The sequence below is a fragment of the Falco peregrinus genome, chromosome 9 (assembly GCF_023634155.1).
Source record: "Falco peregrinus isolate bFalPer1 chromosome 9, bFalPer1.pri, whole genome shotgun sequence".
NCBI lineage: Eukaryota > Metazoa > Chordata > Aves > Falconiformes > Falconidae > Falco > Falco peregrinus.
The window spans coordinates 22,941,874-22,960,950 of record NC_073729.1 but is presented as its reverse complement, the minus strand read 5'-3'; the positions used below and the strand labels follow the sequence as shown (position 1 = coordinate 22,960,950).

The 19,077-nt window shown below is 48.5% G+C and overlaps 2 protein-coding genes across 2 annotated transcripts in view; one reads left to right on the top strand and one right to left on the bottom strand.

The window, feature by feature from the left end:
- The window catches only part of BCL2L1 (BCL2 like 1), a 198,433-nt gene that overhangs the window by 119,951 nt on the left and 59,405 nt on the right, over nt 1-19,077 (bottom strand). The window lies entirely within an intron of this gene.
- TM9SF4 (transmembrane 9 superfamily member 4) lies at nt 68-18,239 on the top strand. The gene is made up of 18 exons (XM_055814277.1): nt 68-218; nt 6,216-6,329; nt 7,936-8,035; nt 8,455-8,623; nt 8,703-8,832; nt 9,851-9,974; nt 10,827-10,945; nt 11,086-11,197; nt 11,697-11,767; nt 12,195-12,327; nt 12,884-12,965; nt 13,068-13,143; nt 13,497-13,580; nt 13,779-13,954; nt 14,309-14,372; nt 14,947-15,066; nt 15,569-15,658; nt 16,032-18,239. The coding sequence occupies exons 1-18, from the start codon at nt 129-131 to the stop codon at nt 16,179-16,181; spliced, it is 2,004 nt and encodes a 667-aa protein (XP_055670252.1). The 5' UTR covers nt 68-128; the 3' UTR covers nt 16,182-18,239.

Here is a 19,077-nt window from a genome sequence, read left to right as displayed (position 1 = left end):
GCGGAGCGGAGGCCCCCGGCCCGCCCCGCCCGGCAGCAGGGCAGGGCTGAGCACGGCCCGGCCCCGGCGCCGCCCCGTACCGGCAGCAGGGAGCTCGGCCGTCCGGCCCAGCCGCGGCCGCTGTCGCCATGGCGATAAGCCCCGCAGCCAACCGTGCGCCGCTTCCGCTGACGTCCGCCCCGACACGTGGATCCAAGATGGCGGCGTCGGCGGCAATGGTGAGTGCGGCGGCCCAGCCGCCCGGCCCGGCCCCGGTGCGGCCCCTTGGCCCGGCCGCCTCCTCCTGGGACGTGGGGCGGGCCCGGCCGGCCCGGGCAGGCGGCGCGGGGTGCGGTGCGGAGGCTCCGGCCCGAGCCTGCGGGGCACTGGGAGGGACGCGGCGCCCGGCCCGCGGCCCCGCCGGCCCCCGCCCCGCGGGCTGCGCCGGGCCCGGCCCGGGGGAGGCTCCCCGACCGCGCCGGGGGCCTCGTAGCCGCCCGCGTCTCCGCGGGGCGACCGGCGGTGTCACTGGGGGAGGAGGGCAGGGGCGGGACAGCCCTTGGGGCCCTGCCCGGCGGCGCCGCGCTCCCTCGGCAGCGGCCCTGGCTCCGTGTGCGGGGCTCCGGGCGCTGGCGGGGCCGAGGGACGCGGGGCCGGCCCGGGGGCTCTGCCGGCCTCTCCCCCCTCGGCGCTTCTCTCGAGGCAAGCGCTGGCTGGAGCCGGGTGCGGGGCTGTCGCCCTGGGTGCGGTTTGCACGGGGTGATTCTCGACCCAGGCTGCGAGTGGCCGTTTTGCCTCCCCGTGTCTCCCTGTCTCTATTCTTGAGTTATTCCCGGAATCCTTGGACAGCCGAAGATGTTTCTGGTGGGAATTTGCAAAGGCAGGCGAGCATCGGTGCCACCTCACGGAGAAGAAAATGAGCTGCTGAGATGTTCATTATCTGCCTGAAGTGTTGTAGTAGAAAAATGGACTTTTCTCCTTGCTTTCACAGAAAGATATTTCCTTGATAGTGTGGTGTAAGAATAGCTGCATGAATAAATGATGTGTGCTGATACAAAGGTCGCTGTTGGCCAGGGAGGGGGATGTGAGGTGACTCATGTAGCTTAAAGATTGACAGAAACTGGAATGGAGATTGGAAGAGCGGAGGTTTTCATTTATTTTGTTTTAAGTATCTTCATACTCTGCTGGCTTTCCTCCCAGGCAGGGAGGAGGGAGTATCTGAGTTGGCCTTGAGAGCTGAAGATGGTCCTGCTGGGAATTTCCTTGTAGCCTTCTCTTTCATAAAAGGCAGAGAAGACTGCTAACAGCTCTCCTGGTGTCAAAGGAGCTCTCTGAAATCAATGTGAATGCAGCACTTGTCCCCTATCGAAAGGCTTTCAGTGACTCCTCCAAGTGCAAGGGTGAGCTGGGCAGAGATGCAATAAAGATGAGCTTGTCCAAACAGTTGTTAAGGACATCTAATGAGGCAGCCCTCGAGAAAGGGGGGCAAGTGTCAGGCTGGCACCTCGAAGGGGGTGAAGAGCAGGTGCTGTTAGCACTGTGCATGTCCTGTTAATGTGCCTGAAGGTAGAATAAATGTGGGAGAGAGCTTTGATTTGCTCTCTTACATGTGGTGGTTTTTTCCTCCCACGAAGCAGTGGGTTATGTCTGTCTTCCCTTTCTGTAGCCATATTAAAAAGTTTTGGTAAGTGGAACAGGGTATCAGAACTTTGTGAATCCAGCTGGACAAGTGGCTCAGCATAGCTTGTGTTTTCCCTGTTTTTCTTTGAAACTGTCTTTGAAAGTTAAAACCTCTTGATTATGGCTTTTTGATGTCCCTCTTGCCCTTCTGTGCAGAAAAGAGGTGGGACGATGTCCATCATTTTGTTCATATGATATCCATCATTGTTGCTTCCTTTTCCTTCCTTTCAGCAAATACTATATTGTGGTCTTAAGTTTGCATGGATTATGAAACTGTAAGATGTAAACCAGCCCTAGTACAGTATCAGCTCTATTAAAATGCTTGCGGGATGCTTGAAATTGCTGCTGCTGTTCAAAGTTTTTTTCAAGCTGTCAGTCTGTAAAAAATAATTGCCAGCAACCTGGGCAGGGATGTCCTGGACTCAAATGGGCCAGCCATGGGCTCTCTGGGTTAGGTTGGAGCGTGTGGCAGAGTGCCACAGGGAAAAACTTCTTGTTGGCTTCTCTTTGCCCCTTCCCTTAAATAAATGTTGGAGTTCAGACCCTGACAGTGGTGGCTTCAGGGAGTGCAAGCCATAGGGAAGCACACACATGTGCCTGGTAGTGGCATAAATGCATGTTGTAGGGTCTCTTTGTGCTTGCTCAAGCTGGGATTTGGCTAAACAATTCCTGTATTTTCAATTCCAGTGTGTTCTGTAAACTTTGTGAATTTGCAGAAAATGGCAGTGTTATTAAAGTAATTCTAAGTGAGGTAAATCAGAGAAACTGTGTCCTGGAATTGTTTGTAGATATCGTCTGGTGATAATTACCCAGAAATACTTTCTCAGAGAGGGTTTGAGTGCAAACTTCCGTTCTTGTTGCTGCGCACAGGACAAGAAATACTGTTAGAATGTCTGCAAGGAAGGTTTGTATTAATTTATTCTTACAGCGAAGTGCTTCGTTCTAAAGGTAATGATAGGAACAGATTTTCAGAACCTTTCAGGAGAGATCCCACAGACTTTAGAGTAGTTGCTGTTGCCCTTAGAGGACAGGAGTGCCAAGTTATGTGCTGGTGGGGAGAGCGGCTGCCGCCACTGCTCGGAGGGGTGGTTAGCGTGGCTGTGCTGGCAGCAGTGCCAGCTGGTCCCGGGGTGACGTGCTCTGCCTGCTCTGTGCTATGATTTCCCCAGGCTACTTTCCACTGGTGTGAGAGAGAAATCCGAGTGTGACTTCTGCCAGGGTGCTGCATGCAGAAAGAATATAATGACATTTGAAATAGCCACACCCCCACACCCAAGTCTATTTCCCCCGGTTTTGAGAGAAAGAAGTTTGCTTTCCTTCAGCAGGCTCTTTGCATGTGATCGATGACTTCAGTGTGAGTAGTGCTGATTTGGGGAACAGGGGCAGGAGGGGTTGATTGTGCTTCTGCTGTTACTTCTCTCATTTAGGTCACACCCTCCTAAGAAAGGCCCTCTTGCAAGTCTGTGTCTGCCATGTATGCATATAGTAAAATAACAAGGTTTAGTCAGTTATTTTGCAGCTGGGTTTTTCTTGATCTGGAGTTGTGCATGTTTATTGTGCTACTTGTTGCTTTGTTGAACAATTTCCTGGCATCTCAGATGCAAGGCTGTGATCTGAGAGATTTATTTTGTTTGTGCATATGTTTTGAAGTGTAAATAATTGGTAAAGGCCACGAAAGCAGTGTCTCTCCTGTCTGCTGGAAGTCTGTGCCTCACCAGGGCTCTGTGACAACTAAAGCAGAGCTCCATCCTGTGAGTTTTAACTTTCCATAGGAGATAACTTAGCTTGCAGGCATCTCCCAAATGAGATGATTGCCTGGCCAGGCCCATGAGTTATGCAGATGTTTTGGCATGTGTCCATGTTGTCATTGCTAAGCTGCTGCCTTCATTTGGACAAGATGAAGCACATCTGTCAATGTGAAAGCAAAGATCCTGATAAAGGCACCTGGCTTCAACCTGCACGTGCTCTGCTGGGTGTGAGCTGCTGGGTTGGGAAACTGCGCTGGGCATTTCCTTCAAACTTCACTTCCCAAGCTCCCCCCACCTGTTGCATACCAGCATTCCCATTTCTTGCTATAAAATGTTTTTTTCCTGGCAAGGCTTTCCATAGTCTCCCTCTTGTTTTCCTGTTCCCTGGTGCTGCCTGAGTCATCGTCATCTGTATGCAAAGAGCCTGATTTCTGCCAAAGGTGTCATCAAAATTTTCACCTTCTCCATGCTTGCATGTCTCCTGGGCACCTTCCAAAGTTCGTCCTTATTTTGTTGTCTCGCAGGCTTTTCAGGGCAAGGATGGCACTGGTGTATTTTTTGTTTTTATTAAGTAATATTGGCTGTGTGTCGGGCACTTCAGTGACAAACAAAGCAAGCAAATTGCTGCAGGGTGCTGGCTGCTGGAAAGCATGTTGTAGGACAAGAGTGCTGTTTCCTTCCAGTGCTTCACCTACCCAGGGACTACTTGGTTGGAGAGTCACAGGGCACTCTTTTACAAGATCATAGAAGGCAAAATTCAGTGAAGCACAGAAAACAAGCCCCGCATTGTTTCAAGGTAGATTGGTATTGAAGTCCAAGCAATTTTAGAAAGAGTGCTTCCCCGGTTCCTTCCCAGATGAGGCTTTTTGCCTGCATTAAGCTTTGCCTAGAATAGATCTGAAAGTCTCCCTTGTACACAAAAAAGATATAGCTGATAATTTGGAATTAACACATTTTATGTAGGTGCCTAGCATTTGCATCTTAAATGCATTTTAGATTTTTCAAACCCCCAACTTTTATGACTTCTTTATTTCATCCTGCTCAGTTCCAGTAACTCTGGATGCTCTGTTAGCCCTTGCTGGTGTCTGGGCCAAGTGTACCTTACTAGCCTCAGAATAAGGTGGAAAGAAGTGTGGGGGCAATGAATGCAGATTATCTTTTTTTTTTCCAGATTATTTTTTTCCCCTGACCTGACGAAGGATCCCTGTGATAGAGCTGCTATTTGTCCACACCTGGCTTGTGAATGTGAAGCTGTTGAATGTTTCCTCTGGTGCTGGGTGCGTGCTGACCATGCTCCAGTGCTGTGCTGAGAAAGGCTGTGGCTGTAGCAGCCCATCCCTTCCAGGCGGGAGGAGTGATGCTGCTGGCAGTGCCCTGGGGCTGTGTCTGTGCCCAGAGCTCTGGCCAGCTGCCCTCTGGGTCCTGGATCCCAGCTCCCCTCCACCTTCCTGGTGGATCACTGCTGATGGGGAGCAGCCGTGCCAGGGCTGGCTGTTTGGGACAGGCTCTGCGGGCAGCTGCTGGGAGCCTGGGGCTCGGTGTTCTTTCTCCTTTGCTGCTTGTGGTATCGGTCTTGTGTCCATGAGGGAGCCTTGCGTTTCATTCCCTCATGGCCTGCCCAGACGACGTTAGTTGGTGGGAGGGTAGTGCTGAACCCTGGGCAGGCACCGGGCTGGTGGTGGCTCTTTTCAGTCCAAGCCCATCTTGCTTGGTCAGTCTGTTTACTCTCCCTTTTCCCTTCTATATTTGTCTTCCCACCCCTGATTGCAGAGCTCCTGCGTGTGGGTGGAGGGGCAGCAGGGCACAAGAGAGCGACTCTGCCTGCCCTGCCTGAGGACGTGCAGTGGAAGGCAGCAATTGTGTTTGTTGTGGCTGCAGGATTAGCTCAAGAGCTGTCCCAAACCAGACTCCGGGTTTTGTGTGGTTTTCCAGTGGTACCATACAGGGAGTTTAGGAGAACGGGCTGAAGCTAGTAACAGTAGAGCTGATATTCTAATCCAGCTAATTACTAATACTTTTTAAAGCTTGATTTTCATTTCACAGCCTTCCTGCTTGCACTTGAGCTGGGCTAGGTTACCTGAAGTATTGGTAGGGACTGGGGAGGTAGCAGAGTCTGTTAGAGGGTTTGCTGCTGCAGCCGGCGTGCAGGGTCTGGCTTGTGTTGGAGTCTCCGTGGAACTGATTGAACCTTCCAGCCTGACCCATCTCCTTGCTCCCTGAAAAAGGGATACTTTTTGCCATGTGACTGAGCAGTGTTGTGGCCAGGAGGGGCGACGACAAAAGATTGGAATAGGAGGGACTGGTGATGTGACCGTCCCTTTGGATGCAGCCAGCGGTTAGTTTGGTGTCACTCCTTACCCTACACTTACTCTACTGCAGGCAGCAGTGTGTGACCATCAGTCCACAGTGGCTACTGTGCAGAGCTGACAGAAACCCAGTGCCAGGACTACGACCCTCTTCTCTAGTAATCCATGGAGTTTTCTAACACAGGGGTGTTAAATGGGTGGGAGTAGAAAAGTCAGATGACAGCCTGCTAGGTGAAGCCTGTTACAGATAAGAAATGCATTTTTCTTGTGGCTGAGCAAAGCCAATGTTTTCCTAATTGCAGAGGAAGAGACAGAGATGTGCAGAGTGAAGTGATGAGAGTCGCAAAACAAAGTTAAGAATAGCTTTTCTGAATTTAATTTGTGTTTAATCGCCTGACTGTACAGCCTTTCTAAGTCTAGGATGAACACTTGCAGTATTGTTGTCAATCTCTAATGTTCCCACGTTTCTGTTGTATTTTAATGGGTTTTCTTATTTTTGCAGGAAAGGCTAAGGTATACACTCATCTTGCTGTTGTTGCTACACAGCACAGACTCTTTCTATGTACCTGGTGTGGCTCCTATCAACTTTCATCGCAATGATCCTGTAGAAATAAAGGTAGGATGAACTTAGATGGAGCTGATAGTCTGTTTGGTATGGGTTTTCTTGTGTTTTGGTTTTTTCCTTCTTCGTATCGTAGCAGCTAAGTGGGACTAGAAAGTCAAATTTGGGGATCCTGTTATAAAATATCTGCCCCCAAAATTTTACTATTTTTCACGTTTGTGTAGGGTGTTGGGGATGAGCAGCCCTCAAGTGCTCACTGGTGCTGTTGTACGCTGCAGTTGGCAACATGAGTTTCTGTCTTGCATATCTTCTGCCAAGTTTCTTCAGCAGTTTCACCAAAGTCCTTAAGATGTTGCTGTATTTGGGGAAAAAGAGCTCTCTTTCTCACTTTAGCTTTGAAGTGAATTTAATCAGAGATCTGTCTCCAGCATTATACTGACTCTCAAAGTGCTTGTTGAGGGTGGGCCTTTAGGTAGTGGGTGAATGGTAGAATGAAGAAGTGGTTTGAATCAGACCTTTTCAATTTTCTCTTCTACTTAGTTTGCTCATGTTGTGTCTTCAAGTCAAGTGAAATCCATGGCAAGCCTTTTCCAAGTGCAGGCATTTGTCCTTGAGCGTTGTACATCTTACAGTCCAGGCTGGCTGAAGGGCTGTACCTGTGCAGTATTGCTGATAGTGAACGACGGAACTGCTTCACCTGTACAGGAGGAAGCCAGGCTTGGTTTCCAGACATCAGCAATATATAGCCTATTTCATTTATTTTTCTAAAGCTGTGGCCTCTGTCTCAGCAAAATCCAGCACCCTTGGGGATGCTGAGGTTGGCTGCTCCCATATGAAGCACAACACAGTTTTCTCTTCAGCCACAGGCTGCCAGATGTAGGTTATTTTTAAGCAAACAAGACTTGCCTGTGGCTACAGTAAGCTTCCCAGAAGAAGGGGGTATTGGAATGACTGTTCTCAAAGGGATTTCATGAGCCAAATGCTTCCTCAAGTGATAAGGCAAGTCAGCAGGTTTGCCAGCGCTCTTCCAATAAATGAGCTTGGCTGTGTTACAAAACACTTCTGGTTTTTGGAGCAACTGTGGCCTTGGCTATCATGGTATATCTCCACACTTCCCTTGTGCCATGTGATTTGTGGGACCTCTCCAGAAATGTTTGGGTTTTGTCACCATCCGTTGTCTTCCCAATCTGATGGCTCTTTGGCTTTCCTTGCAGAGGTGAAAATTGCTGAACTGTAGGTCCAGTGTGACATGATTTATTTATTTATTTGAGAAAATAACTGCAGTCTTGTATGAAATGTGTGTCTCGAATCTCTTTTGAGCTCTTTGTTGTTTCTTAAGACTCCACTGAGTCATAAATTTGTGAAACCAATCCACCACGCTTCTTTCTTCAAGTGTTTCACTGTTTGTGATTGAAATGCTACTAAATCGTAGTGTAGAGAATGTACAACTAGGAATTGTGCAAAAGGAAAGAAAGCTGCAGCTCTCCCAGGAACATCCGTCTTGGTTTTTTTTTAATTTTTTTATGATTTATTTAACAGCTTCCAAAAGTGACCTTTATGGGAGGTGTCTTGAAGTAAGCTTCAGCTTCTGGCTGATGCTGAGAGGACAGGAAACTATCAGAGTTCTTTCATGGGAATAATCCTTCCATTTTTCCTCCAGGCTGTGAAGCTCACCAGCTCACGAACCCAGCTACCGTACGAGTACTACTCATTGCCCTTCTGCCAACCCACCAAGATAACATACAAGGCTGAGAATCTTGGTACGTATCTGTTGAACAGCATGTTCCCCAGCAGTAAGTGGGCTGCCATTAATAAGCTGCGTGAGGGGGGTATGTTTACAGGAGTAAAAGCAATTGCAAATGTCATCTCTAATAAACTGCTTGTGGAGAGCCTACTTCTTCTAATTTGTTATATGCTGGCTGTTTGCAAACTAGGATGTCCATATATTGGAAAGAGGAAATGCCTTTCCTGAAGGAGGGCATATAACCTGCTTTATAAATAGTGCTTGATACTTCCAAGAAAATAGCTAAACTGTCCTTCAATCTTACCCTTGCTTGTGGTAACAAAGGGGACTTGCTGTTGTCACTCCAACTGTACAGTGCGCTGCCAGCCCAGTGGTAGGATCAGTGGCGAGAAGCCTGGTCGTCTTCCACCCTGCCCTTATTTTCCTGTTTTCCAGGTGAGGTTCTTCGGGGGGACCGAATTGTAAATACCCCTTTCCAGGTTTCCATGAATGTGGAGAAGAAATGTGAGGTTCTGTGCAACTTTCCCAATAAGCCAGTGACTCTGACGGTGGAGCAGAGCAAGCTGATCGCTGAGAGGATCAGGGAAGATTATTATGTCCATCTGTGAGTCATCTCAAGCATGGGTTTGTGTCAGGGGGGTTCTGTGCTGTGGACAAATTTGATCTGAAATCTGTGTTTTCAGCATTGCTGATAACCTCCCTGTGGCAACACGGCTGGAGTTTTATTCCAATCGTGAGGAAGAGGAGAAGAAGAAGGAGAAGGATGTGCAGTTTGAGCATGGATACAGGCTTGGATTTATGGATGGTAACAAGGTAGAGACTGCAGATGCTGTCTGAGGGGTACCTGGAAGAGATCTGGGTGTCTGTCAGAGGTTGTCGGAAGTCTACCAGAGAGCATCAGAATTAGGAATGCAACCAACGGCTTTTATAAAGAGTGGAAATATGAGAGAGAGGTCTCTTATTGGAAGAAGGGGATGGGTGCTAGACTACTGGTACGATAGCCAGGAGTCCTAGCTTTGGCTTGCTGTGTAATGTCAGACAAACTCATGCAGTCATTTCCCCTCAGCAGAGCAAAGGCAGTGTACCCCAAAGGCTAGCTCGTCTTTGACAGTCTTGGAGCATCTTGTATTTAAAAAAAAAATTAAAAAAAAAGTCAAGTGTTTACTGGGGGAAAAGCTGCTTAAGTTTGTAAATGGAAACATAGCACGTGTGTTCCTGGCAGGTATTTTCCATGATTGTGTGCCCTAAGATTAGCTATTTGACTTAACACACATTGGTTCATCATACTCAAGTGTTCAGTGCCACACACAGCTCTGATCTCTTGAGCCCAAGTTCTTACGGGTGGATGAACCTGCTGTGCCTGCTTGGGGTCATTGTACTTTGTTCATGTAAGAGCCTTTTGAAAGCACAAGCTGAGGACAGCTGTGGGGCCCCACAGAGTCTGGGGAATGTATGTCTGTCTGGGAGAAAAAGCAGGCAGGAGACTCGGGGTTGTAGCTACCATGGTCTTTCCAACCTAAATTTGGTGATTTTGCTGCCACTGTTTGAGATGTGAAATATAATGGTATTTTCCATGCCAGAAATAGACCAAACATTGTCCCTGATGCTTGGAGTGGTTGAGGCATTAACCTTTTCAATGTCTCTGTTCCCTTCTCTTATTCTTTTAGCCTTGGAAGGTGTTAGCCTGATCTTGCTCTGTAGCACAATGCATGTAGGAACAGTTGGAGTCTAGTTTTCTTCACTGAAGCTGCTTTCTGTAGTTATTGCTTCTCAACTTTGCCTGTCCCTTCCTTGGGGCGCTAACACTTTATTTAATGTCAATCTATTTTAGTTCTACCTGCACAACCACCTCTCCTTCATCCTTTACTACCACAGAGAGGATGTGGAAGAGAACCAGGAGCCCACCTACAGGGTTGTGCGTTTTGAAGTGATTCCCCAAAGTATTAAACTGGAAGGTAAGATCCTGTTAGGGAGGGGACTGAGGGAGAAGAATCTCTTGTAGGGCAAGGGGTTGAATGCCGCTGATGTAGCAGGTTGCCAGGTGTTGCTTCCATTATAGTCTTGGGGCACAGAAAGGAGAGAGTCCAAATTACAAGAACAATTAACCCTTTTGTTATTAAGGAAGAACCAACAGTAGAGAGAGAGATCCTTGAAATGCAATCCAGGGAAAATTAATTCATATAAAAAGATCAGAGTTTGACATGTTTGGGGTTGGATTTTTTTGCACTGTGTTATGTAGCATGAAGAATGCATGGCACCTAGCTCTTGTTGGGGCCCAGATCTCCACCACTGGGATGCTGTGTGCTAGTCCAGAGACCCACAGAATGTTTGCAATTACTCTAGGGGGATTGAATTTTAGAAATAATAATTAGGGGAAAAACACTCCTACCTCAGTAAGCCCAACATGAAACAGGTGTTTGAAGGGAAGCTGCTCATCGTGTGTATCATGCTGTGCAACTCTGGCAGTGGCAGGCTCTGCTGGAGAGGTCTTCTCAGCGTATCATGGAACAGAGGATTTTTTTTGTGGTCTGGATCCTCTGCTTCAGAGCCTCTGGCTTTTATCCTTCCAGTTCAGGGAAGCCCTATGCAGAGCTTTCCTTAAAGTTTGCTAATGGTGCTCTGCTTCCAATGGGAAGAATAGTTTTGCAAACTGCGAAGCAGGTGAGAAAGGAATGAGGGCTTCCCCTGCAGTGTTTGGAGCAATTTCAGCTCGGCACTTTAAGGGTACCTGGGGCCAGGATGGGCAGTCGGGGAGGTGGTGCCTGAGGGATCAGCTGACCTGGTGTGTGCAATGTCTTCCCTTACAGACTTGAAGGCCGATGAGAAGAGTATGTGCACCCTGCCTGAAGCTACGGGTTCTGCCCCTCAGGAAGTAGATCCTTCTAAAGAGAACCAGTTGCTCTTCACCTACTCTGTCCACTGGGAGGTGAGTGAGTAATGGGAAGCTGGCTGGCAACTCGCTACCCCTGGCTGGCTGGCAGTTGGTGCTCCAAGTGTCTGTCACAGAGGTGGTGTGGAAGACGTTGGGAATGTGCTGATATACGAAGAACTTTCCTGTTCTTTCAGGAAAGTGACATTAAATGGGCTTCCCGCTGGGACACCTACCTGACCATGAGCGATGTGCAGATTCATTGGTTTTCTATCATTAACTCGGTTGTGGTCGTCTTTTTCCTTTCAGGTGAGTGAGGTGATGAGAAGAAAGCGTTACCATTAATCTGCAGGGAACTTTCTTTAAGCCTCAGCTGCAGATGGTCAAGGAGGATGTGGCCACGTCTGAGCCTGATGACAAGGGGCAGGAAATGAACATTAGCAGATAAAATGTCCCGGTTCAGGCAGCACTCTGTGGGGTCAGACAATTACCCACTTCTGCTCTCCGTCTGGAGTAGCTGAGGGAGTAGAATGTGGTTAATGCAAATATGCATGTCCATACTTAAGGAAAAAAAAAAAAACCCACAAACCCCAGAGGAAAGCCACAGTGCCCCATTCCTGCTGGAATACTACCTTCCCTACTTCCTGGGGTTTTGTTTCTGTCTTTGCTGAAGGCTGAGGAAAATGGCTCAAGGCTTCCTCTCCTAGCCAGAACTGTGTGTTGGTGGAAGCCATGTAGTTGCATATCATAAGAGTGGCACAGCCATGTGGGAGCCTCTTAAGTTAAACTTGACTTGTGCTTTTTTCAGGTATCCTCAGCATGATCATCATCCGGACGCTCCGGAAGGACATTGCCAACTACAACAAGGAAGATGACATTGTATGCATTTGTTCTTGGGGATGGGATCAGACAGGGAGGGAAGCACAGATGAGGAGAGATCTAGTCTAAAGACTTGGATGTATTGTCTCTTTTCTTGCCCTTGTTTTGCTTTGAGCCCTGAAGATGGGAGGGGCAGTACTGTCCTGTGCTGTCGCAGCACCTTTGGCTGTCTGTGTACGATGGCAGAGATGTCTTCAGACCTCAGTAATGACTGCAGACAGTTCCGTAAATGTGTGCTGTGTGCACTGGCAGTTCAGGTCTGAACTGCTTTAAGGCCAGGAGGAATGAAGTTTCTTAACTAGAATGATAAAATTCTGTAGAAGAACCAGATACAGAGAAATTAACCTCTTGGGCTGGCTGTGGTAGGACCTTAATTTCCTCTGGTGTATTATATCTACGTTACCTTTTTATCCTCTTGTTGCTACAGGAAGATACCATGGAGGAATCTGGTTGGAAACTTGTGCATGGAGATGTCTTCAGGCCTCCACAGTATCCTATGATCCTCAGCTCTCTCCTGGGTTCTGGAATTCAGCTCTTCTGTATGATCCTGATTGTCATCTGTAAGTGGCAGATGTTGCACAGGGTGGCTGTAACAAGAAGCAGAACGATGCTCAGGGGTGTTTGTAGCTCCCGTTGGCTTCAACCTGTGCTCACCTTAGCTTGAGTGAGGTCGCATAAGGCTCCTTCCTGCTGCAGGGCTGACCAAGGCAATAGGCCTGTGCTCAGCATTTCAGAGTTTCTAGATAGCATTTCCCAGCTATCTAGAAGGCATCTTTTTGTGTTTATATTTCCTGTTATCCAGATAGGAGTCCTGGGTGATAGTGGGCTGAGAGACTTTTGCACATGTGTGTCTTGCCTTCTGAGCTGCACCTGCTCAGATCTCTGGGGAAAATGAGGCCAAAGCATGGTCCGTAGCTTGAGATCAAAGCTGTGGCATCTCTCTGGCTGGTGCTGGAGGCTGAGGATGCGTTATGCTTTGAAGGAAATGAGGTCTGTACAGAAGGCAGAGATTCCAGGCAGCTGTGATCTGCATATGGGACGGGCCCCTGTTCTCCAGATGCGGGCTCACACACGTAGGTCAGAGCCGCTGTTCTTTGTCCTTCTTGCCCTCCACAGTTGTTGCTATGCTGGGGATGCTGTCGCCTTCTAGCCGGGGTGCACTGATGACTACCGCCTGCTTTCTCTTCATGTTCATGGGGTAGGTGCCTCCACTGCTTCCCACAGCGGTGCTGTCCTGCCTGCCCCTCCTCTCCCTCTCCCCAACAGTGAAAGCTAATTTTCTTTGTCTTGGCTTGTCCAGGGTTTTCGGTGGATTCTTTGCTGGCCGCTTATATCGGACTCTGAAAGGACATCGATGGAAGAAGGGAGCCTTTTGTGTGAGTATCGTAGTGTTCTGTCCTTTTTATCCAGGTTTGATGATGGCGAGATACGTGGATAAGCTCCACGCATACTTGTGGGTAGCTCTGGTCACAGCCTGGCTGTACTGCGGAGATCTGGTGCGGATTGAGTCCTTGTAGCTGTATGTGGAAGGGTGAACACCAGAGCATGTACTGTGGTAAAGCGAGAGGATTGTTTGAGATCCTCCCTGCAGGCCACCCGCTGTGTATTAGTGCTGCAGCAGAAGGGATGCTTCCTCTATGTGTGCCTTGTCGCAGCAACAGACTCATTAATGAGAAACATCTGGCTGATTAGTCACGTGTTTTCTCTTAACCTGTGATTGCTCTTGCAGACAGCTACCCTGTATCCGGGTGTCGTCTTTGGTATCTGCTTCATCCTGAACTGTTTCATCTGGGGGAAACACTCCTCTGGGGCGGTAGGTACTGCCTTGTGCTGGAGCCTGCTGGGTGGGAGGAGGGGGACTGGGCTGGCGGTGGCTTGCTTAGTGTCCCAGTATCTTTCTATATGTGGGTGTCAATGCAGTGGTTGACTGGAGCTTTGGTCTGGCTGGTGACTTCAGTCTTGGGCAGGCGAGCTGTCAGCCTCCCTTTTGTGACTATTGGTGTGATTCCAGGTGCCTTTCCCGACCATGGTGGCCTTGCTCTGCATGTGGTTTGGGATCTCCTTGCCCTTGGTCTACCTGGGTTACTACTTTGGATTTCGCAAACAGCCGTATGACAATCCTGTACGGACAAATCAGATCCCCAGGCAGATCCCGGAGCAGAGGTGGTATATGAATAAATTTGTTGGGTGAGTGAGTGTCTAGGAAATACGGTGAGTTCAGCCCCCTCCCCTCAGTCTCCTTGGGTCGCTGAACATCATCTTCTGCTGTTCTCTGGACACAGACAGATGGCAAATGTGTTTCTTCAAGTAATGTGATATCAGAGATAGTCTTTATAATTGTGATGCGGAATGGCTGGTGCTTATGAAAGTGGTATGTGCTCAACAGTGGGAGCAGCTGTGCCATTTACTGTGTGAGATTTATTCTAGTAATCTGGAGCTGTAGAGCTTTGCTAGGAGCACTCTGTGTGGTTACAGGGGACTTGTAATGGCCAGACAGTTATATTGTGCTGCTTATGATTTTTTTTTTTTCTTGCTCTATAGGATTCTCATGGCTGGTATTCTGCCTTTTGGAGCTATGTTCATTGAACTGTTCTTCATTTTCAGTGTAAGCATTTAACCCACTTTGCTCCTGAATAGGATTCCTCTTGTGCCAAAGCTTTTGAAAGGGTGGGGGCTTCCACTGGAGCACTCCCCTATTCCTGTACCTGCAGAAGGGGCCAGCAGGTCCTCCCCAGGCTGCTTGGTGTTGTTTCCAGAGAGGACTGGGATGTGGGTCTCTTCAGACTGTCCTTTAGCTGAAACCACCTGGAGGTGTCTATGGGACTCTCCTTGGTGATTTGAAGGATGGTGGTAAAAGTGAAAGCTTACTGTAACCTTATGTCAAGGAACTGTTCCAGCTGCTGCCCATTTTTCCCCTTCTGTGGTCAGGGAGGCATTTGCTGTTCCACTGCTAGGGAGATAAAAGGGAATGAACAAACTGCCTCAGAGCTGTCTTTGGGCACCTTTTGCAATCTGATTCTTCTGAATTAACCTGTGAAATGCGTTAGATCTGCAATTTCATCTACATGAGGCTGAGGGGCATCTCGGTTTTCCTTGGGTTAGCTGCTAGAAGTTAGTCTCATGTTCACCAATTGATCACAGTAGCATGGAAACAAATTTCTGCTGTGTCTTTGTTTCAGGCAATCTGGGAGAACCAGTTCTATTACCTTTTTGGCTTCCTCTTCCTGGTGTTTATAATCCTGGTGGTATCGTGCTCCCAAATCAGCATTGTCATGGTGTACTTCCAGCTTTGTGCTGAGGTGAGATTTCCACATTTGTAGTTTCGGTAGCTCAAGGTACTTGCTTCTGGAAAAGCACAGGTCACGTTACTGCTGCTGCTTGGCAGAAATCTAGCATGGCCCAGCTTCGCGAGCGTGATTGCTCCTAGTGCCTCTTGACTTCAATGAGAATTGTAGCTACTTGATTATCTGTGAGGCTGGGAACTATGGTTTCATACAAGAAATTCTGCTGGGAGCAGGTTATTTCGAGCTGATAACTGTTCCTAAAGAAACTGACTTCATTCCATCCACATAAAAAATGAAACACAGGGCCAGAGGTGAGCCGTGCTGTTCGGCAGCAGGTGCTGTGATACTGACCTGGCTTTGTTTCACTGTCAGCTTTTCATCCTCTTTGTTTGGAAACACTTCTGTGACAAAGTAGTGCCCCAGCCCCAAACTGTGGTTCTCTTTGAAGGAAGAGAACCTGAGATGGTGATGCAGGAAAAGGAAGCCTGTGGGATAATGAGGCTTTTCACCCTGCCAGGATTACCGCTGGTGGTGGAGGACCTTCTTGGTGTCTGGAGGATCTGCCTTCTACGTGCTGATCTATGCCATCTTCTACTTCGTAAACAAGGTATTGTTATTCCTTCCGTATGAAAGTGCCACATTTCTAGAGGAGATTGTGGGATTTGGGAAAGGAAATGGTGAGACTGCCTGGTCCTGGTCTGTCCCCATACCAGCCTGAGGCAGCACACAAGTGGACTGTGCTAACAGAGGGAAGAGAAGGTTGGGAGTGCCCGAGGCCCCTGCCCACAGTACCTGTATGCATGGTGTTCTCCAAGCCACCTCGAAGAGGGTCTCTCTTCAGCTGGACAAAACTGCCTTGAGTGGAGGGTTTCCTCCCTTTGTCACATGCTGCCTTGTCAAGGGCACTGGCTGGGTTGGGGAACAAACTCCTTGTTACTTCTGTACTTGATTTTGCTTTTTTTCCCCCCCTTCTGTTCTAGCTGGATATTGTTGAGTTCATTCCCTCCTTGCTATACTTTGGCTACACTGCCCTTATGGTCTTGTCCTTCTGGCTCCTCACTGGCACCATTGGCTTCTATGCAGCCTACATGTTTGTCCGGAAGATCTATGCCGCAGTGAAAATAGACTGAAGATGTGGAGACCCAGCAGAAAGTAGACACCTCTGAATGCGTGTCCTCCTGGGAATGAAGGGGACACCTTCTCCCAACTCTTAAAGGAAACAAAATCCAGTGGGAGAATGACAAGAGAAATAAATAACTCCTCGTTTTGGAATGTAACTTTGGCACAGTGTACATGGATTCTGGGCTACTTCTAGGGGGAAAAGGGGTCTGTAGATACCTTACATTTTAACTTTATTATCCTGTTCCATATTCGAGGGAGTTTTTTTAGCAGAGAACTATCCCTCTGTATAAGTAAACCCCCTTTTTGCTAATTCTTTTTTTTTTTTTTTTTTTTATGTTGATGAGGAATGGATTTCAGACAGCAGTGGAAACACTTGTGAAAATGTTTTCTTCCAGCCCCTGGGGTGCTCTAGGATTCAGGGAGACTCTTCAGAAAAATATCAGACTGGGTTTCTTTCCTGCCTTCATGTCTACACAGAAGAGGGAGCTTGACTATGGCAAAATAAAAGGAGCCTGAAGGCTTAGCCAGCTTGAGTCTGGTGTGCTCTGACCGTTGAAGCCCTGGCTTCGGCTTGTTTACAATTTGATGGAGGTGCCATTTGGAGCCTGGGAAGTGCAATTTCACCCTGAGAGAGCTTGAGAATTGCAACCCTCGGCATCGCTTCTCCATCCCTCCAGCCTTGGACAGCATGGGCCACTTCGGATGCCTGCACTAGAAGGGCTGAGGGAGGGTGGGATTTCCTCTCTTTTGGAAGGTGCAGCCAGCAGCAGCAGGACGTAACGTTCTGGTGGAAGTGACGTGATTGTGCTGGTGCTGGAATACAGGACTGGAAGGATGCGCGAGGTAACTACAAAGGTTTGTTCTGTTGATTAGCTCTGCTCCAGCTGCGTGAGGAAATGGGGCAGGCTTCCTTCCTGGGAACCCCACTGGGATTGTGCAGAATCCCTGTGGAGAGAAGGCTTTGACACCACTGCTTTAGTGCCAAGCAATCTGATGCAGTATTGGGCCTGAGCTGCCGCGAGGTGTGTGCAGGCCCTGCAGAAGGGGCTGGGGACATGGGGAGTGGCCCCGAGGAGTTCTCCCATTGCCAGGAGCGGGCTCTCTCACCACCTGCTCTGTGCTCCAGCTGCTCTTGCTGCTCTCTGCTCCTCCTCTTAGATTCTCTACCTCCAGGAAACAGACAAAGTGTACACCCCTAAAAGCTGTATCTTGTTCTTCTCCACAAAATGGTCCAAGCCCTCCAGGACAGCCAGTGTGGGCTCTTCTGCAGTGGGCTCCTCCCTTTTTCTGTGGCTCGATGCCTGAATCAGCCCATGGGAAACTCTTTTTAAAAAAGAGGTTAAAGGTTGGTTGTTTTTTTTAATTTTGCTCATTTAAATTATATTTACCAGAAAAAGGTTCCACATTACGGTGAAGGCTTCTTCCATCCCCAGACTAGCTGGATTCAGGGCTACAGGGGGGAGGTTTTTTAGTGAGATCTACGAACGTTTTGCTTTTGCTTCTTGCTGTAGTAAGCAGCAAGGTCTCCAAATGACCAGCTGCTACAGGTGACGCCATTCCAACCCAGAACTGTCCAAAGCCTTCCCTGTTACCAGCATTGATGTGCACTCTTGTGTGTTTTGGGGCTTTTTTTTTTAACTCCAGTTGCTGTAAGTTTCCACCAGGTCCACGCAAGGACCTGTGTCCCTTATCAACAGCCTTGCCCCCTGCAGGGAGCTGGCTTCCCAGGCAGCTTGACTCCTTGGCACCGAGTCTTTCCAGCTTTGCCCAATAGCTTCTTCGGCTGCCTGTCATGCCAGCCTAATCAGCTAGGAATAAAGGATGGAAAAAGGGAGAAGGGGATGTGTGAGCCAACTGTGCTGTGGAGTCCTGCGTCAGTTCTGATTTGAGATCCCTCTCTGAGACTTTGGTTGACTTTTATTTTCTGCCCCTGCCCCAGTGGAGAGGCTCAGCCAGCACTGATTTCTCTCCCTTCCCCAAAATGTTTTCTCTGTATTCTTTGTAATTTTTAATTAATGTATGTATTCTTTGTGTTCAATTGTAAATAAATCTGCCGTTGTCCTGTTGTCCTGCTTTCCTGGGTTCTCCTAAGCCACCTCTTGAGACTTTCTTTTCATAACACTTAGCCTGTTTGACACCTGTGTGGTCTTTGACACATAGCTTCAGTCAGAAGTGGAACTTGGAATACACTGTGGTTTTCTTTGTAAAATTTTTCTCCCAGTAAACTTGACTGAGCAGTAATGTTTTTCCCAGCATGGCATGTCCTGTATACTGCCATACATTGTAATTAAAATGCCACCAGTCAAGGTATTTGGGTCTGTTTCTTGCTGTACTGCTCTCCTGTGCTACAGGATAAGACCCCTTCAGCAACTCATCTCTTGTGTACGCAATGTTATTTGACTTGCACAGTACCGAGGACTGTTTGGATGGCTGACGGGCTGGCAGGGTCAGGCAAATACGTGGTGTTTTTGAGCAACGGGTGAGAGTACAGCTGAGAAGCGAGCTGCCATTTCCTTCCCCTGTGGAGTATTTTGGGGGGTGTTGGTTCTGCAGAAGCTGGACCTTCATCGTCAGTGTGATGCCTTTCTGCTGGCAGGTGTCCATGGTGGGAAAGCAGCAAGTGTCCTGAGGGAGGGGCAGTGAAATAGCTTTTCTTGTGCTGAGCAGAGCAATGGATGTGGCAGCCGGGGCTGGAATGCGTTGCAGGGCCGCTGGTGGTCAGGGCTGCTGGGTGGCTGCGACCCTGATCAGCTGCCGAGACCAGAGCAGGCAAATAACTTACTCGGAACGGGTAAATCTTTGCAATAGCACTGCCCTTACAAAAGGGAAAGGAAGGCTCCAGCTCCACCAACAGGACAATTTTTTGAACTTTTCATTTGTAGACAGACGTGGAAGCGGTGCTGC